The 24,922-nt window shown below is 48.4% G+C and overlaps 1 protein-coding gene across 3 annotated transcripts in view; it reads right to left on the reverse strand.

Annotated features, from left to right (window-relative positions):
• The window catches only part of LOC144670498 (nuclear RNA export factor 1-like), a 75,005-nt gene extending 52,116 nt beyond the window's left edge, over positions 1 to 22,889 (reverse strand). For 2 of the 3 annotated variants that reach the window (XM_078532997.1, XM_078532994.1), the window contains exons 1-3: positions 22,596 to 22,865; positions 7,413 to 7,511; positions 1,403 to 1,598 (exon numbers count right to left, since the gene is read on the reverse strand). In XM_078532997.1, coding sequence (XP_078389123.1) covers positions 1,403 to 1,598; positions 7,413 to 7,511; positions 22,596 to 22,623 — 323 coding nt within the window. In that variant the 5' untranslated portion in view covers positions 22,624 to 22,865. Of the gene's footprint in view, positions 1 to 1,402; positions 1,599 to 7,412; positions 7,512 to 22,595 lie in introns of all 3 variants that reach the window. The other variant, XM_078532995.1, reaches the window with a different exon arrangement.
• Positions 22,890 to 24,922: the final 2,033 nt, after the last annotated feature.

A 24,922-nucleotide genomic window follows, 5' to 3' on the forward strand; every position in this document is an offset into this window, starting at 1 on the left:
TCACTCATGACTCTCTCCTTACTCACTGAGTCGCCCATTGTTCTCTTTATCAGCTTATCCAAGATGCTATCTGTTCACATTAGCACCTCCTTACCAACAATCTCATGCTATTAAAATCAGCCATTGTCCCAAATTACTATTAACACAACAGTCTGGAAGTCAGAAAGATTTCGAAATCGTATTGCCCTTGCATGTCAGTGTATGTTTCCATCATAAACGTAACTTGGGCAAAACTATCAAAATTACTGAATAATTGGACAGTTGGCAGTTAGATGGGCAATCTTCGCGAAAATGACACCGAGACTTGATACTACATTTCCTTTCCGGCTACAGCATCAACAGTGGCCTGCGTTTGGTGGCAGGAAGGTAAACAAGGCAGCTCTTGCCATCTGTTTTGAGATCCACTACAATAAATGGATTCTACAGGCACTGCGCTGACAGCACTGCTGCCTAAGGTTTGAACTGAAGTAGGCAGGTCGGGAAACATTCAGCCCCTCGAGTATGTTGCCCCATTCAACTGGATGACTGTACTTTGGCTCCATTCACCTGCCGTTGCTCCAGATGCCTAGATACCTTTAAGCATTACCCTCAAGGCTCGGAAGTTTCAATTGTCCCAGCACCCACAGCATTTCAGGAGAGCTCCAGATTTTTCACTAACCAGTGGGTGACAGAGTGCTCCCTGTTTTCACTGGCCTAGTGCTAATTATAAGACTAAGGATGGTCCCAAAGTTTGTTCTCCAGACAGTGCCCACGGTACGTATCAACAGAAGGATACTAATTGGTCTCCCCGTGGAAGGGACAATGTAAGTTTGGATGTCTTCAGTGTTACCTGGAAAGCAGCCACATGAGGATGTCAGGCAAGGGCAGGGCTGGGCTTGGGTGTGACACCTCCATCCACAAGCCATCCAGGCTCCACATGAAGACTAGCCTACTGAGGCGAGAAATGGGACTTGCGCTGCAGACCCGAGCAAGAGTGAGCGCCCAATGGGGAGAAAAGATGGGAAGACAACTGGCGGAAAGTAGTAAACGGAATTGTGCACGGAATAATGCACGGCTGGAGAGCAAGAGAGTAAATGAACGAGGGGGGGAGCGGGGGGATGTGGAAGAAACAGCTGTGCATCATTAGTTTATAGGAGATAGATTTTTTGGCAGGATTGGAATTTTAGCTTTAATCTTGTTTCATTACAGTTACCAGAAGTTGTGAAGAAAGTCTGCTCATAATGATTACGTGAGCCTCATAGCAATCCTAGTGCAAAGGTAAATCACCAAAGGTAAAAGGAGAAAAAGAAAACAATACTCGTAAAAATTCTGCAAACTTAAAACATTTCATACTAAACTGAAGAGAATTCATCTTTTTCCATGTGGCATTAACGGCATTAACACGCTGCAGCTTGCTACTCACAATCGTGATCTGGGTGACTCGTGGTCATTCATAGTCACATCGCCATCCTCATCCTCGAACCGGGTGCGTGGATTGGGCCCTCCACCGCCTCGATTCCTTGATTTGTGATTTCCCTCGCTGTACATCTTTCCCCGAAAGGGGCCACGCCCTTTCTTTTTCCGAACGGGAAAACCACCCCCGACTCGGTCATCGTGTTCTGGAAAGAACAGTAAAATTTTTAAGCACAAATCAGGCTGGAGGATCATGAAAAAAATATTAGTCACAGGGAAGGGTTCAGTTGTTCTTGACTTCTAATTAAGTCACTTTAGGAGCAGCTATTTTGGTGTTCTTAATCAATAGAACTTCCCTTAAAACGCTTGAAAAAGGAAATGTCAGAATTTTAACACCCTCAGGTATCATTGATTAAAAAAAAGTTGGCTTGCAGCTCCCCTGATGGCCCACTTGAGTGAAGACCACGCAGTCCCAAAAGTCAGGGATTTGTTTTCTACCCAAGCTCAGAATCACAGAATTATTACAGCACAGGAGGCCATTTGGCCATCATGTCTGTGCTGGCTCTCTGAATGAGCAACTTATTTAGTGCCCAATAGCTGATCTCAGCTGGGGCAGTGTAGCAGATTTAACAACTGGAAGCTGCGCTTCTTTCTAGGTCGAGGAGAAAAGTCAGGCAGGTCTTGGTCTGTTATCCGACTGCTAGCAAATATATTTTCTACTGCCATGACGAGAAAACAGAAAGGAATCTAGCTGTGATTACCTCATGGGTTTACCTATGAAAAACAGCCACTTGACATTACAAGGTATTCACAGAACTAAAATCCAGCCAAGAGTCAAAAAGCCTTCATGAGAGGAAAGAGTGAATGTGGAAATTTGGCAGAGAAGGTAGATTGGCATACAGAAAAGCAATCATATTAGTTTACATACCAATGCACCAAACAGGCCTATTTATCAGTGATAAATACAGTAACACAGCACTCTCATTAGTCAACAGGCTACAAGAGGGGAAGGGAGACACGGGCTTAGGGTGCAGAGTCAGTTTTGAGATTCCAGTGCTGCAGATGTGCCCAGCAGAGGCCAATGTCTCCAAGCACTTCTTACGCATTCCAGCAGCAAGGGCGAAACTGCTTTCAAACTGTGCAAAGACCTAAGGTAGTGCCAGCAACCACCAATGCCTGGATCTGGTGCAAAAGGCTGCACCTTAAAAGAAAAAAGTGTCAGGGTTTAAGATTAGCAGCTGGAAAGGGTCTGAATGTATTGCTTACATGGATCTAATCTAAATAATATATAAAAGCAGCTACACAGGGAGCTCTCCAGACTATTCTCCCAACCAAGAAGATTTTGTGTGGGGAAATTTCAAGAGGAAAAGCGTATATTTAGGATCAGTGTTTTACATTTAGGGGAGCTACCAATTCAGATATAAAAAGATGATATTATCATCTGATGTCACAGTAAAGGGTAAAAAATGTGCTTGAACAATTATGGAGCTGACGGAAGTGAACTGGTGGCTTTGAAAGATTTTGAAACATTTTTCAATTGCTATAAGCTTCGGGTTTTCAACTTACCCCCAATTGATTATTTCCATGTACACTATTAAAGTCAATCCTCAAAATTAAAACCATACTTCTCCATTCTTTTCAAACACACATGAGCAAAGATTAGAATTATTCAGAGTTATGCACGTTTTGTCAGCCAGAGCACCCTACCCTCTGAGCCGCAAGGCTGCAGGGCCAGGAGCCTCTCCAGAGGTCAAAGCACAGGACCTGGGCTGTCACTTCGGAAGGAATGCTGCACTGCTGGGTGTGCTGCTTTTCAAACACAATGTTAAACCAAAGTCACGTCCGCTGTCATCAGGTTGACATAAAAGAACCCATAATCCTATCTGAAGTGAAGGAGCTCCCCTGGCGTTCTGGTCAATATTTATCCCTAACAACATCACTGACATATTAATTCATTGTTGTTTGCTGTGTACAAATTGGCTGTTGCGTTTCCCTACAACGCAATAGTGGCTACACTTCAAAAATACTTCACTCACTGTTAGTGCTTTGGGATGAGCACTGGGCATTAAAAGGAGCTACACAAGTATATAAGTTTATCCTTTCTTTACTAAATGATTTTTGGCACATAGGTCCCTCAGATCTGGTGCTTTAAAACAGCTAATTTATCGCACAACAACTGCAAGTTGTTGTTGTGAATGCATGTCATTGAGCTGTGTGCAAAGCACATCGAAACCCACAATAAAAGCAAAATACTGCAGATGCTGGAAATCTGAAACAAAAACAGAAAATGCTGGAAAAACTCAGCAGGTCTAACAGCATCTGTGGAGAGAGAAACAGAGTTAACGTTTCGAGTCCGTATGACCCTTCTTCAGAGCTAAAGAGATTTCTCTTTAGCTCTGAAGAAGAGTCATACGGGCTCGAAACGTTAACTCTGTTTCTCTATCCACAGATGCTGTCAGACCTGCTGAGTTTTTCCAGCATTTTCTGTTTTACATCAAAACCCACTCCTGCTTTCTTACAATATCCAAAAAACGTAGCCTTCCAGCAGCGATTGCTGGGTGAAATCAGGATCAGTGCTTTCTTTCCTAACCTATAATAGCCATAGTGATTCTTGGCTCAGACAAGTAAACATGATCGATAATTCAATCGGGGAATTTTTGTAGATTATGACCTGGTTACACACTGCCTACATCAACTTGAGCCTAAGAGGAATAACTGCAATTTACAAGACAGTGACAGTGGCAGCAACCCCTTGCAGGTGAAGAAAGAGCAAGAAGGGCTCGTACAGAAATGGAACTGGACAATGTAGGGAGGCGCTGCAGTCTGGTTAACTACATCCCACCAGCTTAAATGCCATTCATGGAGTAAGAGAGAACAAAATGGCAAGAAATCCTATTACCATCCAATGGACAACATTGGAATGGTGTCTGTGGGCACTAGGCAAGTTTGGTATGCTTGCGTGATGCCCCCACAGCTGAATAACCAGTTAGTCTAGACTCAGAGGAAGAATAGACAATGATGTAAAGGGCTGCCATGGCTTAAGGAGCAGCATTTCAGTGTGCTTTAATATCTCCAAAAGAGGTGGAGCAAGGGACAAAACTGAAGCAAAAAACAACTCTGGTGTCTCAAAATAAGGACCAGATGTTACAGAATTAGAATGTACTCAATTCTACACATATACGTTAATAAAAACATTTTATTCCTTAAAGCTGGGAATGGCCCAGCATGTAGAAAACTGAATTACTCTGTACAAAAGAGGCATGCTTCCTCAATTTGAGAGCAAGAGCATTTTGCCTACTGTGCCAACTTTACCAAAGCTTTATTTTGTTTATTTCTCCAACAGCTAGAAGCCAGGTTACGTAAAGTTGAGAAATGTAATTCAATTAGAATTTGGGCTTTAAGCATTTTTGGTATTCTGGCCAATTTTCTTGTCCCTCCTGCCTTGCTAGGATATAGTTTCACAGCCAGTTTCCATTCCCCAAGTGACCATACTTCGTCATCACTCCCTGTCTCTAACCTTCTCCAGCCCAACAAACTTCTTCAAATCTCTGCGCTCCTCCTATTCTGGCCTCTTGTGCATCCTGATTTTAATCACCAAGCCTATGGCGTCCGTGCCTTCAGCTGCCTGGCTCCCTAAACCTCTCGGCTGCTTCCACCTCCTTTAAAATCTTCCTTACATTCTACCTCTTTGACCAAGTTTTTAGACATCTGCCCAAGCATCTTATCAGGATCGATTGTCAAATTATACTTGATAATCGCTCATGAGCTGTCTAAGGACATCAGACATGAAAGACACCATATAAATGCAAGTTGTTGTAGTGAATGCATGTCATTGAGCTGTGGGCATAGCAGATCCAAACCCAGTCCTCATCTCCTACAACATCCAGAAATGTAGCCTTCCTGCAGAGATTGCTGGGTGAAATAAGCAGCAGTGCTTTCTTTCCTAACCTACAACCAATTGTAGTGATTCCACGGTTACCTTGGCTCAGACAAGCTAACAGGACAATTCAACCACAGAACGTTTGCACTGTATGACCTGTCACACGCTGCCTGCATTAACTGGGCCAATGAGGAAGCCAGAATTCTGTGTGTCGCCAATGGTAACGAGAGTTAGTTTAATATTCTATGATGGATCAGCAACTGTTGTATCACTGCTGCCAGAATTTTCATCACCAAGATTAACCATAGAGGTTTACAGCACAGAAACAAGCCATTGTGTCTGTGCCAGCTCTCTGCTAGAGCAGTAAACTGCATCTTCCTCAGCTTCAAATACACGCGCTGTGTGGAAGTGGAAGACATCAAGGTTCTTACATAGGATATGTGGCACAGAAACAGGCAAGTTGACCCAAAACCTTTCACAATTTTAAAGACCTCTACGAGGTCACCCCTCAGCCTTCCTCGTTTCCAAGAGAAAAAAGACCCAGCCTTTTTATCCTTTCCTGATACACATATCCAAACACAGCACATTAGCCAGAAGCCATCAAGAGAAATCAAGCTTACATTTTAAAAGCCGTTGAAGACAGGAAAGACTGGGCAGCATCCAGGTTTAAATGCCAGAAAAGGAATTGGAAAACAGTGCAATGAGACTTCAGAATTGAGAAAGGACGGTAGTGTGCTTGCAATTTGACAGCAACAAAAGATGTGATTCAGGGGAATACATGTGCGCACGTAGATAAAAAGATCAAAAAACAGACCGAGCAGGTAAGGGAGAATGGAGAATAGAAACGGAAGTGAGAGTCCATAAGATAGTTGCGTTTAGAAAGAATAGCGTCAGGTCAAATCAAAGATGTGGGAGAGGTTTGTGCTGGTGTCAAGTAACCAAAGTCCCAGAGGTGCACAACAGCAGACAACAGAAATGCCCGTGGAATGCGCGTAGCAGTCAACATGGATTAAGCTACAACTTTCAAGGTGATGGATAATGCGACAGTTGAAAAGAGCTTCCATGACTTGAGAAAACACAGATCTAAGGGCAACAGGACAAAAAGCCAAGATGGAGAGAGGGATTATACCTCTTCTTAGTTATGGATGGGCATGAGCCAATATCCAAGAAGGAATGCCGGGCCACCTGCAAGAGAAATAAATTCAAAGGAACACACCTATAGCACCATGAGGGACATCCATGAGACCAACAAACTTGGCAGGAATAATAAAATAATCCTGGTCATAATGATGGAAAAGAACCAAGCAACAGAAGAAAGTTCTTGACCAAGATCAGGTTTGGAGGAGGACCCTTCTGGCCATTTAATCCCATCCTTTCACATTAAGATCAAATTTAGAGAAAAGTGAACTGGAAAGGTCTTTTCCTTCTACATGAGCTAGCAAATGTACCACTGGGCTGAAGGAGGCTGGAAAGGAACATTCATAAGGTTGAGACATAACTTTGGCAAGGTACCAGGAGTGGTTGCTGGAGGGGCAGGAAGAGAGCCAGCGAGACAGCTCCTCAACATAGCGTTGTTTGACAGCTTCTAAACAGAGGAAGCAGGAGCAAGATGGAGGAAACAGCTTGACTGACTTTAAAAATGCTTTAGACTGAACCCAAAAATATGTAAGATTCTGAGATAATTGATGGTTTTAACTACATTGGAATACCAAATTTTGTCGCGTACGCCTACATGGCCTGTACAGAGAAGAACCTGAAAAAAATTAATCAAGATTTCTAGATCAGAAAAACTGACTTGAAGGATTCTGTGAACAAAATAAAATGCCACTTTTAGTGTAGACAAGAAGAAAGCCAGTTTGGTGGATAGACAGACTTTGAAGTAAAAGGTGCAAGAGAATAGCAGAGTTAAGATACAGGTGAAGATTGGAGTTCGGAAAGGAAATGCAAACGGTTTTGCTTTCCAGGTCTCAGGAAGTGGCCATACCACTCTTCCTGACCAGACACTGGAATTCTTCAGTCCCACAGTTCGACCCTCAAGGGAATAACTCCAAATCAGTCTATTAGAGCCGGTAAATGCACAGGGTTTACAAACCCTCCTAACCTGTTTTCAAGCAGTTTTCTGTCTTTCTCTCCCTCTTACCTCTATATCTGTCTTTTTTTCTCTGTCGCCAATGCCGTCTTCCTTGCTTTCTTTCTTCCCCCCGGAATCCATTATGCACGGTCCCTGATCTCTGGGGGGCTGAACAGAGTCAGGGAAGCAATTTAGTGTCAAATAATTCAGGTTTGGTTTCAGACTTGAATGGGGGCTCCAACTACTTATAAAGAATGGCTTTAATGCAGCCTTCCTGCGCTTATTTTGAAATATACAATCCGATGCGGAGTTGGGATGTGTGTGTAGAAATAACCACCTTTAACTTCGCGTGCATCCAGATTGACAGACTATGAGGAAGACTGCTGTAGCTGCTCCTTACGGTGTCACTGCTGTGGACACGCAACACAATGAATCCCACTTAAGATCAACTCTGACAAGACCGAATCCAAATTACGATACAACGCTTTCCACATGCAGAAACATAACAGTTCTTCTTAAATCGGGGCAAGGTAAAAACTTTTAAATCAACTTAAAAAGGAAAAGATGCTAATAAGACTCTTCTATATGGCCACAAGCACTGGATCACAATTCAAAACAATCCCATTTATTAGGTGACCATCATTGGAAATAAAATCCAAAATTTCTAACTTGCAAATCAATTCTCATTTGGCAAACTTAAGTTTGACATTCCTTCAATAAATGTTGTGCTTGAGCTGTGGGGTGTCAGTGCTGGGCAATGCAACACTTCTCCACAAATGTTATCACAAAGTGTCAGCAACAAGTTGCAAGAGATATCCTCCTAACGTATTGAATAAATTAGAAACAGGCACACTTTCCTTTGTCAGATTTCTCTATTCATCCAATCAGGTTTAGAAAAGCCTGTTTAGGACAAGTACATGAAAATCAATCAAGTTAGGAATATGAAAATCAAATAACCATCAAGGAAGCATGGTAAGGAGGGAGGTATCTAGTTGCCTAATAATGCTTGCACCATCACGCTGGAACATGTAATCTCTATATCCTGTAGTTAATGGACCCAGCACACACTGTATGAAACATCAACAAATCGCACTGACCAGCCCTTTCCTGCTTTTATTTCCCTGACCTTGAACAAACCAAGTCTCTCTGCAGGACAGCAGCTGCTGCTTTATAGACATTTTCACAGCAATTAATCCCACATTGGCACCTAATCAGCCGCCTTAAAAAGGACAGGCTAGGTTAGCAGCTAAACATCAAAACTAAACCACAGCCTGTTATCCAGGAGCAAGGGAATAAATTCCCCTTGTTTTGGTCTCAGATTGGTATCTGGCCACAATCTTCCACTACACCACGGAACGCCTCTATTCTGAAACCTGGGGGAAATCAGCAAAGCCCCAAACAAAACACAAATATAGAAACCCAGTTACTGAGAGCTGTGAGGCCAGCAGTTTAACAAATGTAGTTCAAAGTTACAAAAACAAGGTTGACATCATCTCCCAAACTCTAACAACGTGCTGCAACACAGAATCTCGACTTGCCTTCGATCGTGAATTACAGAATTGTTCATCCTCTCTGCTGTATTAGATAGGACTGAAGAAGCTGACTAATGCTCTGTGCAGACAGCCTATATTTATGGTTTAACAGGCTGAACTCCAGTGGTAGCCATATGCACACTTAAAAAGGCCCTGTCCCCAAGAATTGGCCCTTTCAACGCACACCAAAGTTTAGGTACATTAGTTCTAAAGAAGTCAAATTGGACTCGAAACGTTAACTCTGTTTCTCTCGCCACAGATGCTGCCAGACCTATTGAGTTTTACCAGCACTTATTTCAGGTACACTAGGGTGTGCACATCAGATAAACAGAACCATCAGTCCTGATGGAGACCTATATCTGAAACGCTGGCACGCCTGCTGTACGGCACATTTCATTTCCAGCATTTTCTGAAATTTGTAGGGCTTACTCAGCCGGGAGTTTAAGGACTTGCGTGAAATACAGGAATGACATACTGTACATGAAACCGGATCTGGGAAGAGATGAACTGTGCTCAAGTCAGTGGATTCTGCCAGCAACCTCCCAACTAACACTTCCAAAACTTATTCTCTTCAATATCTTGCTTGGGCTCTTTGAAGGAACCTTTGATTTGCCTTTGTCCATTTCTGACATCCATAATTCATAAGATGTTGCACAGAGTTGGTACCTAATGTCAAACTGAGGTACAGGCAGGGAAACTCCCAGATTTCAACCCTGGTCTGTGTAGAACTCGGATGCAAATCCTAAGCAGCACATTTCTTCGAAAGACCACACATTCAATTCTGGGCCTCTTTCCTGAAATATTCCTTTAATGTCTTAAGTTACAAATACGAGCTTATTTTAAGTCTACGCACATCTGTCACAAATCCAATACTGCTTCAAGCCCACATGACACCTTAGACAGGGAAATGTTACTCCTTTAATGCTAGATTTGTACAAATATCCCCATAACCAGTGAATCCATGCTGCAATTCAGTATGTAGGTACAAAAGACACCTTTTGAGCTTTATTTGGGGCTCTTATAATTTATGCCCCTTAAGTGGCAGGATGTAATCACTGAAGTTCATGTAATTTGCCAATGCCTATCTGTTAACTTAAACAGCATATATACAAGATAGCAACTTATTTTCAAGACTCTCATGTTGACAATGTTTTCATAACCTTGTTACAAAAAATCTGTTGTTGGGATATGGCTAAGACCGTTAAGTAAACTTCAATGCCCATTCCTTATTTGCCTCAAGATGACGGTAGCCCTTCTTCTCAAACTGCTAGTCCTTGTGGCAATTATACAAAGGTAGGTAATTCACTGGAATTTAGGTGGTCATGGGGGAATTTAGGTGGTCATGGGGGAATTTAGGTGGTCATGGGGGAATTTAGGTGGTCATGGGGGAATTTAGGTGGTCATGGGGGAATTTGGTCAAAGTTTTCCAGGTATGAAGGGGAACAGAGAGGGTAGATAGAAAGAAACCATTCCCACTGGTTGGAGAGTCTAGGACGAGGGGGCAGAGCCTAAAAACGAGAGCCTGAGCTTTCAGGAGTGAGATTAGGAAACGCTTCCACACACAAAGGGTGAGAGGAGTTTGGAGTTCTCTTCAAACGACAGTTGAACTAATAAATTGTAAACAAAAATCTATCAATCTCTGATATAATTCACCATGGAGTTAGGTTGCAGATCAGCCATGATCTCACTGAATGGCAAAACAGGCTTGAGGGGCTGAGTGGCCTCCTCCTGCTCCTAATTCCAAGATTTTGACCCAATGTAAATGAACAGATGGCAGGATGGTGTGGGACTTGGGTAAATCGTCAGGCCTGTATGAAATATATCCCAGGGTACTAAGAGAAGGAGGAAACAGTGACGGCTCTGGCCATGCTCCAATCCTCTCCCGCCAGAGGACTGCCAACATTGCACTGTTTGAAAAGAGAGAAAGGATAGAATGAATAGTTACAGGCCAGTCAGCCTAACCTCGATGCTGGGAATATTATTGGAAACATTACCGAGGGACAGTACAAATCATCTCTTAGAAAGGCACTGATTAAGCAAGGGCAGTCAGCAGAATAGGGAGGCTGAATGAGCATGGCATGTCTGATGTGCTCTTCATGGGTTTTAGCAAGGCTTTCAACAAGATCCCACATAGCAGACTGGTCAGAAAGGTTAAAAGCCCATGGGGTCCAAGAGAGAGTGGCTTGGATCTAACATTGGCTCAGTGACAGGAGGCAAAGGTCGACAGGCATGTCTGTGATTGAAGGTTGTTTCCAGTGGGGTTCCGCAGAGCTAGGTACAAGGTCCCTTGCATTTATGGTTCTATATCAGTGATTTAGACTTAAAAGTAGGAGGCATGATTAAGAAGTTTGCAGATGAAATAAAAGTTGGTCGTGTGATTGGTAATGAGGAAGAAGGCTGTAGACTGAAGGAAGATATCAACTGGACTGGCCAGGTGGGCAGAAAAGTGGTAAATGAATTTAAGCCGGAGAAGTGTGAGGTAACACATTTAGGGAAAGCAACGAATACACAATAAGTGACAGGATACTGAGAAGTATAGAGGAATAGAGGGTCCTGAAGCACATGGCCACAGAAGGCATACAAGATACTGTGTTTTATTCGCCAAGGCTTAGAACACAACAGCAGGCTGGATAAAACACGAGATAGGCCACAGTTAGAGAACCATGCACAGTTCTGGTCACCACATTACAGGAAGGGCATGATTGCACTAGGGTAGCTACAGAGGAGATTTACAAGAATGCTGCTAGGATTGCAGAATTTTAGCCGTGAGGAAAGATTAGATAGACTGGGGTTGTTCCTTGGAACAGGAGGCTGAGGGGACATTTAATTGAGTATGTAAAAGTAAGAGCCACAGGCAGATTAGATTGGAAGGTCTTATCACTCTTAGAAGAGAGGTCAATAACTAAGGGACATGAAGTAAAAGTAATTGACAAAAGGATTATAGGGGAGTTAAGGACATTTTTTGAGAGGTCTTGAATTCATTGCCTGAAAGGATGGTAGATAGTACTTGGATAGGCAGTTGAAGTGTTATAACCAGAAGGCTAGAAAGCGGGATTAGACTGGAAAGGTCTTTTTTAGTTGGGACAGGCACGATGGCCAAATGGCCTCCACCTATTCTGTGAATTTCTATGACTACTCAGTGGTAGAGGTTCTGGGCTGGAGGTCCAGCTAAAATGATTCTAGTAACCTATTGCAGTACATCATGTCGCCACAAGGTACTGACAGAGAAGGAAATGGATAGTTGAGTGGACTGTCTAAACCAAGAGAGAGTCAAGTTTCTTGAGTATTACAGAAGCTGCGGAGTTGGAAACATTAACTGCCCCTTTCCCGATCCACAGATGCCGAAGCCACTCATCGAAACTCCACCGTCTCCCCAGGGTTGGCTAACACAAAACCTTAGGCCTTCCTGGTGTGTATAGTTTTTTTTTCAGAACCACAGGATGTGGCCATCTCTAACAAGTCTAGCATTTATTGCCCGTCCCTAATTGCTCAAGATACAACTGAGTAGCTTGCTAGGCCATTCCCCAGTCAACTGCATTGCTCTGGCTCTGGAATCGCATACAGGCCCCAGGTCAGGTCAGGGTGGCAGATTTCCTTCCCTGAACGACATCAGAGAACCAGGTGGGTTTTTATGACAACCCAGTAGTTTCCATGGTCACCATTACATTATTGTATATTAATGATCTAGATGAAGGAACTGAGGGCATTCTGGCTAAGTTTGCAGATGATACAAAGATAGGTGGAGGGACAGGTAGTATTGAGGAGGTGGGGAGACTGCAGAAGGATTTGGACAGGTTAGGAGAATGGGCAAAGAAGTGGCAGATGGAATACAACGTGGGGAAGTGTGAGGTCATGCACTTTGGTAGGAAGAATAGAGGCATAGACTATTTTCTAAATGGGGAGAGAATTCAGAAATCTGGAGTGCAAGGGGACTTGGGAGTCCTAGTCCAGGATTCTCTTAAGGTTAACTTGCAGGTTGAGTCGGTAGTTAGGAAGGCAAATGCAATGTTGGCATTTATTTCGAGAGGACTAGAATATAAAAGCAGGGATGTGCTGCTGAGGCTTTATAAGGCTCTGGTCAGACCACATTTAGAATATTGTGAGCAATTTTGGGCCCCGAATCTCAGGAAGGATGTGCTGGCCCTAGAGAGGGTCCAGAGGAGGTTCACGAGAACGATCCCAAGAATGAGAGGCTTAACATATGAGGAACGTTTGAGGACTCTGGGTCTATACTCGGTGGAATTTATAAGGATGAGGGGGGATCTGATTGAAACTTACAGAATACTGAAAGGCCTGGATAGAGTGGATGTGGGGAAGGTGTTTCCATTAGTAGGAGAGACTAGGACCCCAGGGCACAGCCTCAGAGTAAAGGGAAGACCTTTTAGAACAGAGATGAGGAGAAACTTCTTTAGCCAGAGAGTGGTGAATCTATGGAATTCATTGCCACAGAAGGCTGTGGAGGCCAGGTCATTGAGTGTATTTAAGACTGAGATAGATAGGTTCTTAATTAGTAAGGGGATCAAAGGTTATGGGGAGAAGGCGGGAGAATGGGGTTGAGAAACTTATCAGCCATGATTGAATGGCGGAGCAGACTCGATGGGCTAAATGGCCTAATTTCTGCTCCTATGTCTTATGGTCTTATTACAGACGCTTCATTTTTATTGCAGGTTTATTTAACTACCTAAATTTGAATTCCCCAGCTTCCCCAGGGTTTGAACTCATGTCTCTGGTTCATTAGCCCAAGCCTCTGGATTACTCATCTGGTAACATAACCTTTAGGTTATTGTGCCCTGTAACTTATATGAATTATTTAACCAAGAGTTACCAGGAAGCTTCAGAACTTTCATGTTATGGTGCATTCGAAAGAGCAAAGAGTGGACCATGTAACAAAATGCCTACAAAAAGTTATTAAACTTGGTGAGAATTCTGTAGAACCTGAACAGAGTTGCAAAACATGGTGAAGGTTACGCTGTGCTCAGTGTAGGAATTCTGAAGTGCTGCCAATTAAGTAAACTGCAGGAAGTACTGTACTGCAGCGAACGGTTTTCCTGTGCCGTGTATGCGTATAGGAAGTGTATTGATGATACTGGGCAGTTAATGGAGTATGAAAATTTCACACAAGGATGACAAATATCCGTGATAAATTGCACAGAACTTGCACGCAGACAGAAAAATAGAGCCTACTCGTACCAATTTTAGAATGAAGCTCTTTGTCTCTATTCTCAGCTTTATTCTTCTCAGCTCACACCAATATACAATAAACTGATCTGGAGTTAGCATCAGAAAGCACTTAACCAACCAGCCTTGGAATGGTTTTATCCCCCACTTTATGAACCAGGCCTTAACAACTTGCATTTATATAAAGTGTCTTTTATATAATAATAACGTCCCAAGGTGTTGCACAGGAATGTGATCAAACAAGAATTGATACAAAGCTGCATAAGGAGGTATTAGAGCTGATGACCAAAACCCTGGCCTAAGAAATAAGAAGCATCATAGAGGGGAGAAAGAGAGAGAGAGAGAGAGAGAGAGAGAGAGAGAGGCGGAGAGATTTAGAGAGGGAAATTCCATTGTTTAGGGCCCAGGGTGCTGAAAGCACGGCTGCCAATGGTGGAGTCATGAACATCAGGGGTGAGTAAGAGGCCAGCAATGGGGGAAGCAAAAAAAAACTCACCGAGTGCTCCAGAGCTGGAGATGGGTGAAGGTCCAACATTCAAAAAGCATGCCACTATCCAACACAAGGCAGTCTGCTTGATTAGCACTACTGGCACTGGACCTTCTCCAGCCCAGCCCACTGCTGCTACAGGAGGCACTGCAGCAATGTGCCTGGCTTATTTCGATGGCACTTCCAGATGGCAACCTCTGACAATAGCAGAAATATCACAAAAGCGCTAGCATGTCCAAGTTGTACACCTTCCTGATACAGGCGCACACAGCCCGATGTCACTATCCTTCATTCCACTACACACACAACACAGCTCCAACATGTTAACACGTAAAATAATAGCAAACTACACATCTAGATTCACAAATATTTACAGACGATGGCTTAGCCGAGAGGTATTAGGCAATATTCGAGCTCATGGTTCAAGTATTATCACTGTCATTGACCCCTCAGATTACAACTTCAAATCACTTCCTGATCTTTACTTGATATCCTCCAATAAGGAAGAGCTCCCAAGTGTGTTGGCACTGATCAAATAGAGGCAGCCTCGGTGGATGGGGCACATCCACAGGAAGGAAGACTGTTGCATACTCAAGGGCCTTCCGTGTGGTGAGGTAGCTGGAGCCAGGCGACCAATGGGGCATCGAGGCTCTGCTTCAAGGATGCTCGCAAGTGTGACATGCAGGCCCTAAACAACAACTATCGCACCTGGGAGTCACTGGTTGGCGAAAGAGGGAAATGGCGACACCTCCCGTGGGCTGCTGCCCTCTACCCACGATGACCAGCGGTTACAGCAGCTTGGCTACAGGCTCCATAAATGAACATAACAATGTCACTTGGCAGTTTCATGTGTGGAGCTTGGGGCAAAGCCTGCCTCTGAAGGACTGGCCTTCACAATGTCAGCAAAGGTGCACTAAATGAAGGCACGCCACCTAAAACGGATAGTTTGCCGGATCTCAATCGTCTCTCCTAGGTGGAAAGCAGTCAACACAATTTACTTGGCGTCAAATGTCAAAACGCAATGGTGTAACCGTTAAACAGTCCTGCACGACTAGAGAAAAACAACTATCACTAGGAAGTTCTACACACCTTCAATTTACGATTCTTCTCTCAGCATGAATACACTGGTATAAAATGCAGAGCACACAAGTGATAACAAATCGAAAGCACACCATTGGACCAGTCCAACCTGACTGCCAGCCATTCCCACTGCTCTGAACTGAGTGTAGTTGGCTACATCCGGGTATTCCACACATCCTCATGTCAAGATCAACAACCCATTTCCTGTACTGAGCATAACCGTGATGGAATCCATACATTTTGAACTATATGACACCCAACATTAGTCGTTGGAAAAATGCTGAACTCAGTTATTAAGGAAGTCTTAACAATGCGCTTTAGAAAATCATAGTACAATCAGATAAAGCCAACATGGTCGTACGAAAGGGAAATCATGCCTGACAAAGGTATTCGAGTTTTTTGAGGATATCGCAAGAAGGGTAGATATAGCTGGTAGGGTAGATAAAGAGGAACCAGCAGATGCAGCATACTTGGATTTCCAAAAGACTTCCGAAAAGATGCCATACAAAAGGTCAAAAAACAAGATCTCATGGAGCTGGGGGTAATATAAGAGCATAGATAGAGGGTTAATTAACAGACAGGAAGATAAAAGCAGGGGTAAATGGGCATTTTCAAGTTATAGAGTCATAGAGTCATACAACACAGAAACAAGCCCTTCAGCCCATCTTGTCCGTGCCGGCCATCAAGCACCTATCTGTTCTAATCCCATTTTCCAGCACTTGGCCTGTAGCCCTGTATGCTATGGCATTTCAAGTGCTCATCTAAATATTTCTAAATGTTGTGAGGGTTCCTGCCTTTACCACCCCCTCAAGCAGTGAGTTCCAGATTCCAACCACCCTCTGGGTGAAAAAAACGTTCCGCAAGTCCTCTTTAAACCTCCTGCCCCTTACCTTATATCTATGCCCCCTGGTTATTGACAGCTCCACTAAGGGGAAAAGTTTCTTCCTATCTACCCCATCTATGCCCCTCATAATGTTATATACCTCTATAATGTCCCCCTTCTGCCTTCTCTGCTCTAAGGAAAACAACCCTAGCCTATTTTAGAGGGGTGCAGGAACAGGGAGAGCAGGGTGTATGCACAGAAATCTTTGAAAGGTGACAGGATACTTTTTGAGAAGGCTGTCACAAAAGCACATGGGATCTTCTGCTTCACTAGTTGAGACAGAGAACAAAAACAAGGAAGTTATGCTCAATCTTTATAAAACATTGGTTGACACCAGTTGCAGTACTGTGTTCAATTCTGAGCACCACACGTTAGGGTGGATGTGGGTGTTTTGGGGAGGGTGCAGAGGAGATTTACTAGAATGATACCAAGGTAGAGAAACTTGAGCAAAACAAAAACAGAATTACCTGGAAAAACTCAGCAGGTCTGGCAGCATCGGCGGAGAAGGAAAGAGTTGACGTTTCGAGTCCTCAACTGCTGAGTTTTTCCAGGTAATTCTGTTTTTGTTTTGGATTTCCAGCATCCGCAGTAGTTTTTTGTTTTTATCTCTAGAGAAACTTGAGTGCTTTGGAGACACTGAAAAAGCTAGAATTGTTCTGCTCCGGAGGTTAAGAGATTTGATAGTATTGATAGTATTTCCGGAGGTCCCCAGCATCACAGACGCCAGTCTTCAGCCAATTCAATTCACTCCACGTGATATCAAGAAACGGCTGAAGGCACTGGATACAGCAAAAGCTATGGGCCCTGACAACATTCCGGCAATAGTACTGAAGACTTATGCTCCAGAGCTTGGCGTGCCACTAGCCAAGTTGTTCCAGTACAGCTACAACACTGGCATCTACCCAGCTATGTGGAAAATTGCCCAGGTATGTCCTGTACACAAAAAGCAGGACCAATCCAACCCGTCGTTTAACCCTTGGAGTCCAGGTATTATTCTGGTAAATCTACACTGTGCTCCCTCCAAGGCCAATATATCCTTCCTAAGCTGTGGTGCCCAGAGCTACTTCCAGTGACTCCAGGTGTGGCCTAACCAGGGCTTTGTACAGCTGAAGCCTGACTTCTACCCACTTGTGATCCAGTCCTCCAGATATAAAGATCAGCATTCCATGAGCCTTTTTGATTATTTTGTGTACCTGTTTGTGACATTTTAATCACCTGTGTACCTAACATTGAAGTGGGGATGTTCGCTGATGATTGCACATATTCAGCACCATTCGCAACTCCTCAGATACCGAAGCAGCCCATGTCCAAATGCAGCAAGACCTGGACAATATCCAGGCTTGAGCTGACAAGTGGCAAGTAACATTTACGTCACACAAGTGTCAGGTAATGACCATCTCCAACAAGAGAGAATCTAGCCACAGCCCCTTGACATTCAATGGCATTACCATCACTGAATCCCCCACTATCAACATCCTCGGGGGGTTACCATTGACCAGAAACTGAACTGGACTAGCCATATAAATGCTGTGGCTACAAGAGCAGGTCAGAGGCTAGGGATCGTGCGACGAGTAACTCACCTCCTGACTCCCTAGAGCCTGTCCACCATCTACACAGCACAAGCTGCTTGATTGGCACCACAAACATTTAGTCCCTCCACCACCGACGCACAGTAGCAGCAGCGTGTAACATTTACAAGATGCACTGCAGGGCACGCTGTAACTTGGCGTGCTGCAAGGATCAGGGCTGGGGCCTCAGCTAGTTCCAGTCTATATGAATGACTCAGATGAAAAGACAGAACGTAATGAATCTAAGTTTACTGATGATCCAAAGTGGGAATGCAAGCTGTAAGGAGGACACAGAGACTGCAAAGAGGTGTAGGCAGGTTAATTGAGTGGGCTCAACGTGGCCGATGGGGTATAATTTGGGGAAGTGTGAGGGGGGGAATCATTCACTTTGATTGTAAGAATAGAAAAGCAGATTTTCTTTTATTTAAAAAAGGTTTGAAACTTGTAGATGTTGATGTTCAGAGGGACCTGGGTGTACTCAGGGAACACACAAAGTTAACGTATAGACAGAGCAAGCATGCGAACACGGAACAGAAGAGGGCCACTCGGTCCCTCGAGCCTGCTCCACTATTCAGTAGGATCATGGCTGATCGAATTGTAACCCCAACTCCACATTCCCACCTGCCCTTGATAACCTTTCATCCCTTTGCTTATCAACAATCTACCTCTGCCTTAAAAATATTCAAAGGCTCTGCTTCCAATGCCTTTTGAGGAAGAAAGTTGCTAAGACTAACAACCCTCAGAAAAAACAAGCAAAATGCTGGCCTTTATTGGAAGGGGATTGGAGCAAGTGTTGCTATTATTAGACAGGTCTCTGGTGGAATACTGTGTGCCGTTTTGGTCTCCCTGTTTACTGAAGGGTATACTTGCACTGGAGGTGGTACAGCAAAGGTTCACTAGATTGGTCGCTGGGATGAGAAAGGTGTCCTACAATGGAGGTTGAGGAAATTGGGCCTATTCTCTCCGGAGGTTAGGAAAATGAGAAGTGATGAAACATACAAGATTGTGAAGGGACTTGTACAGGATAGAAAGAAAGAGAGATTGTTTCTCCGGTTTGGGGAATCTGGAACGTGGGGTCACAAAGTCAGGATAAGGGGCCGATCATTTAGGGCTGAGCTGAGGAGAACTTTCTTCACTCAACTGGTTGTGAATCTTTGGAATTCCCTACCCCGGAGGATGTGCATGCCCCATCGTTGAATACATTTCATTTTGAACACCTTTGCCGATGGCTGTGAAGGTCAACCCTTGACAGGCAGGTTCTGCCATAAGCGTCACAAACGAAGCTGCCAAGGGTCACTGTGGGCTGTTTTTGGAGTTGGCGTCTGCTGCCAAGGTGCTGTACCGACAGGTCTTTGTAAAAATGTATGCCTGCCCAAAGGAGGTGTTTTCCATCTTTCGTAGCTCTCACTAACATGGCAGATAAGCCTCAAGTTGATTTGGACCCTAGCTATCCCCAGGGCAACCATTAACCAGTTAGCACATGAGACACAGCACACCTGATTTTCAAAGGATTTCAACATATTAAATTGTGCAACTACGTGATCGACGATAGTGTGCGGGGGGCGGGGAGAGGGTGTGCGGGGGGCGGGGAGAGGGTGTGCGGGGGGCGGGGAGAGGGTGTGCGGGGGGCGGGGAGAGGGTGTGCGGGGGGCGGGGAGAGGGTGTGCGGGGGGCGGGGAGAGGGTGTGCGGGGGGCGGGGAGAGGGTGTGCGGGGGGCGGGGAGAGGGTGTGCGGGGGGCGGGGAGAGGGTGTGCGGGGGGCGGGGAGAGGGTGTGCGGGGGGCGGGGAGAGGGTGTGCGGGGGGCGGGGAGAGGGTGTGCGGGGGGCGGGGAGAGGGTGTGCGGGGGGCGGGGAGAGGGTGTGCGGGGGGCGGGGAGAGGGTGTGCGGGGGGCGGGGAGAGGGTGTGCGGGGGGCGGGGAGAGGGTGTGCGGGGGGCGGGGAGAGGGTGTGCGGGGGGCGGGGAGAGGGTGTGCGGGGGGCGGGGAGAGGGTGTGCGGGGGGCGGGGAGAGGGTGTGCGGGGGGCGGGGAGAGGGTGTGCGGGGGGCGGGGAGAGGGTGTGCGGGGGGCGGGGAGAGGGTGTGCGGGGGGCGGGGAGAGGGTGTGCGGGGGGCGGGGAGAGGGTGTGCGGGGGGCGGGGAGAGGGTGTGCGGGGGGCGGGGAGAGGGTGTGCGGGGGGCGGGGAGAGGGTGTGCGGGGGGCGGGGAGAGGGTGTGCGGGGGGCGGGGAGAGGGTGTGCGGGGGGCGGGGAGAGGGTGTGCGGGGAGAGGGTGTGCGGGGGGAGGGTGTGCGGGGAGAGGGTGTGCGGGGGGCGGGGAGAGGGTGTGCGGGGGGCGGGGAGAGGGTGTGCGGGGGGCGGGGAGAGGGTGTGCGGGGGGCGGGGAGAGGGTGTGCGGGGGGCGGGGAGAGGGTGTGCGGGGGGCGGGGAGAGGGTGTGCGGGGGGCGGGGAGAGGGTGTGCGGGGGGCGGGGAGAGGGTGTGCGGGGGGCGGGGAGAGGGTGTGCGGGGGGCGGGGAGAGGGTGTGCGGGGAGCGAGGGCGTGTGTGGAGGGGAGCGAGGGCGAGTGTGGAGGGGAGCGAGGGCGAGTGTGGAGGGGAGCGAGGGCGAGTGTGGAGGGGAGCGAGGGCGAGTGTGGAGGGGAGCGAGGGCGAGTGTGGAGGGGAGCGAGGGCGAGTGTGGAGGGGAGCGAGGGCAAGTGTGGAGGGGGGCGGGGGGTAGGGTGGAGGGGGGGTCAGTGTGGAGTGGGGGGGGTCAGTGTGGAGTGGTGGTGGGGGGGGTCAGTGTGGAGTGGGGGGGATCAGTGTGGGAGTGTGTGGGGGTGGGGGTTGGGGCGGGGTCAGTGTGGAGTGGGGGGGGTCAGTGTGGAGTGGGGGGGGTCAGTGTGGAGTGGGGGGGTCAGTGTGGAGTGGGGGGGTCAGTGTGGAGTGGGGGGGGGGTCAGTGTGGAGTGGGGGCGGTCAGTGTGGAGTGGAGGGGGGTCAGTGTGGAGTGAGGGGGCTCAGTGTGGAGTGAGGGGGGGTCAGTGTGGAGTGAGGGGGGGGTCAGTGTGGAGTGGAGGGGGGGTCAGTGTGGAGTGGAGGGGGGGTCAGTGTGGAGTGGAGGGGGGGGTCAGTGTGGAGTGGAGGGGGGGGTCAGTGTGGAGTGGAGGGGGGGTCAGTGTGGAGTGGAGGGGGGGGTCAGTGTGGAGTGGGGGGGGTGGGGTCAGTGTGGAGTTGGGGGGGGTGGGCTCAGTGTGGATTTGGGGGGGGTGGGCTCAGTGTGGAGTTGGGGGGGGGTGGGCTCAGTGTGGAGTTGGGGGGGGGTGGGGTCAGTGTGGAGTTGGGGGGGGTGGGGTCAGTGTGGAGTTGGGGGGGGGTGGGGTCAGTGTGGAGTTGGGGGGGGGTCAGTGTGGAGTTGGGGGGGTGGGGTCAGTGTGGAGTGTGGAGTGGGGGGGGGGTCAGTGTGGGGGGGTCAGTGTGGGGGGGTCAGTGTGGAGTGTGGGGGGTCAGTGTGGGGGGTCAGTGGGGGGGGTCAGTGTGGAGTGGGGGGGGTCAGTGTGGAGTGGGGGGGGGTCAGTGTGGAGTGGGGGGGGGGTCAGTGTGGAGTGGGGGGGTCAGTGTGGAGTGGGGGGGGTCAGTGTGGAGTGGGGGGGGTCAGTGTGGAGTGGGGCGGGGTCAGTGTGGAGTGGGGGGGGGTCAGTGTGGAGTGGAGGGGGGTCAGTGTGGAGTGGGGGGGGTCAGTGTGGAGTGGGGTGGGTCAGTGTGGAGTGGGGTGGGTCAGTGTGGAGTGGGGGGGTCAGTGTGGAGTGGGGGGGGTCAGTGTGGAGTGGGGGGGATCAGTGTGGAGTGGGGGGGGTCAGTGTGGAGTGGGGGGGGGGTCAGTGTGGAGTGGGGGTGGTCCGTGTGGAGTGGGGCGGGGTCAGTGTGGAGTGGGGGGGGGTCAGTGTGGAGTGGGGGGGGGGTCAGTGTGGAGTGGGGGGGGGGTCAGTGTGGAGTGGAGGGGGGTCAGTGTGGAGTGGGGGGGGTCAGTGTGGAGTGGGGTGGGTCAGTGTGGAGTGGGGTGGGTCAGTGTGGAGTGGGGTGGGTCAGTGTGGAGTGGGGGGGTCAGTGTGGAGTGGGGGGGTCAGTGTGGAGTGGGGGGGGGTCAGTGTGGAGTGGGGGGGGTCAGTGTGGAGTGGGGGGGGGTCAGTGTGGAGTGGGGGGGTCAGTGTGGAGTGGGGGGGTGGGGGTGGGGGTGGGAGTGGGGGGCGGGGTCAGTGGGGGGGTGGGGGTGGGGGGCGGGGTGTGTGGAGTGGGGGGGTGTGTGGAGTGGGGGGGGTGTGTGGAGTGGGGGGGGTGTGTGGAGTGGGGGGGGTGGGGGGCGGGGTCAGTGTGTGGGGGGCGGGGGGAATGTGGTCCAGGCCTAGGCCTCTCTCTCCCTCGGAGACTTCCCCGATCCTCGAGCCGCTTCAATCCCTCCATTTAAACAATCCCCTTGGCGGCCGTCAAACCGCCTCCCTGCCCCTCACTATCTCCGCCCCTCCCTCCCTCACTCCCTCCCTCCTTACCGTTGTAGTGCCGCCCGTCCTCCGACATGGCTCCACAATGACTCCCTCCTGCCGGGAGCGCGATCGGACCAGGCGGACGGATGATATTTCCCCGCCGATGAGTTAATGTCGAAGCCGATGGAAATCCTGCCCCGGGGGGGTTATTGTTATCGGGGTTTTATGTTATATTTCCGATCACGGTGAGGTGAATTCCGCTGGCGCCTCCCTCTCCCTCCCTGTCTTTCTCTCACTCTCACTGACGGACAATCGGCCTCGGCCACCCCCGTCCTCCCGCTAGACGTAACGACGCTGCGTGCGTGCGCGCGCAGCCCCGACGTCAACGGTCTCGCTCCCCCGCGGCCTTGCGTCCTCTGGGCAGCAATGCGCGTGCGCGCCCCCTCCCCCCACCGCCACCAGCCGCAACGAGAATTAAAGGGGGGCGGGGTCACTCTGTATAAAAGGGGGCGGGACATTCTCTGTGTAAAATAGGGCGGGACTATCCCTGCAGAAAAGGGACGGGGTGGGTCACGGAATAAAATGGGGCGGGTTCACTCTCTATAAAAAGGGGGCGGTGTCAATCCATATAAAAGGGGGCGTAGTCACGCTGTATAAAAGGGGTGGGGTCACCCTGAATAAAAGGGGCGGGGTCATTCTCTGTATCAAAGGGGGCGGGACAATCTGTATAAAATGGGGGGGCGGGTCACTCCCTGTATTAAAGGGGGAGGCGGGTCACTCCCTGTATTAAAGGGGGGGGGCGGGTCACTCCCTGTATTAAAGGGGGGGGCGGGTCACTCCCTGTATTAAAGGGGGGGGGCGGGTCACTCCCTGTATTAAAGGGGGAGGCGGGTCACTCCCTGTATTAAAGGGGGGGGGCGGGTCACTCCCTGTATTAAAGGGGGGGGCGGGTCACTCCCTGTATTAAAGGGGGGAGGGGGGGCGGGTCACTCCCTGTATTAAAGGGGGGGGCGGGTCACTCCCTGTATTAAAGGGGGGAGGGGGGGCGGGTCACTCCCTGTATTAAAGGGGGGGGGCGGGTCACTCCCTGTATTAAAGGGGGCCGGGTCACTCTCTGTATTAAAGGGGGCCGGGTCACTCTCAGTATTAAAGGGGGCGGGACAATCTCTGTATAAAACAGGGGGGGGGGGCCGGGTCACTCTCTGTATTAAAGGGGGCCGGGTCACTCTCTGTATTAAAGGGGGCCGGGTCACTCTCTGTATTAAAGGGGAGGGGGGGCCGGGTCACTCTCTGTATTATAGGGGGCTGGGTCACTCTCTGTGTTAAAGGGGAGGGGGGGGCGGGACAATCTCTGTATTAAAGGGGGCCGGGTCACTCTCTGTATTAAAGGGGAGGGGGGGCCGGGTCACTCTCTGTATTATAGGGGGCCGGGTCACTCTCTGTATTAAAGGGGAGGGGGGGCCGGGTCACTCTCTGTATTATAGGGGAGGGGGGGCCGGGTCACTCTCTGTATTAAAGGGGAGGGGGGGCCGGGTCACTCTCTGTATTATAGGGGGCCGGGTCACTCTCTGTATTAAAGGGGAGGGGGGGCCGGGTCACTCTCTGTATTATAGGGGGCTGGGTCACTCTCTGTGTTAAAGGGGAGGGGGGGGGCGGGACAATCTCTGTATTAAAGGGGGCTGAGTCACTCTCTGCATAAAAGAGAGGAGGATCTCTCATGTTGTTTGTGATGTATAGTAACAATTTAGATTTAAATGTGTGAGCATGATTAAGTGATTTGCAGATGGTAAGAAAAATTGATGGTGTGGTTGGTAATGAGATGCAATTATGACACAAAACTAGGCAGGAATGTAAGTTGTGAGGAGGATGCAAGGAGGCTTCAAGGGGACTTGGACAGGCTAAGTGAATGGGCTAGAACATGGCAGATGGAATATAGCGTGAATAAGTGTGAAGTTATCCACTTTGGTAGCAAAAACAGAAAGGCAGGATATTTCTTAAACGGTGAGAGGTTGGGAAGTGTTGATGTCCAGAGGTACCTGGGTGTCCTTGTTCATGAGTCACTAGAAGCTCACATGCAGGTACAGCAACAATTAGGAAGGCAAATGGTACATTGGCCTTCATCGCCAGGGGATTTGAGTACAGGAGTAAAGATGTCTTGCTGCAATTGTATAGAGTCTTGATAAGACCACACCTGGAGTATTGTGTACAGTTTTGGTCTCCTTATCTAAGGAAGGATGTTCTTGCCATAGAGGGAGTACAGCGGAGGTTCACCAGACTAATCACTGGGATGGTGGGATTGTCCTATGAGAAGAGATTGAGGAGACTGGGTCTGTATTCTCTAGAGTTTCAACAAATGAGAGGTGATCACATTGAAACTTACAGAATTCTTACAG

This window comes from Cetorhinus maximus, chromosome 31 (genome assembly GCF_964194155.1).
Source record: "Cetorhinus maximus chromosome 31, sCetMax3.hap1.1, whole genome shotgun sequence".
In the NCBI taxonomy this organism is placed as follows: domain Eukaryota; kingdom Metazoa; phylum Chordata; class Chondrichthyes; order Lamniformes; family Cetorhinidae; genus Cetorhinus; species Cetorhinus maximus.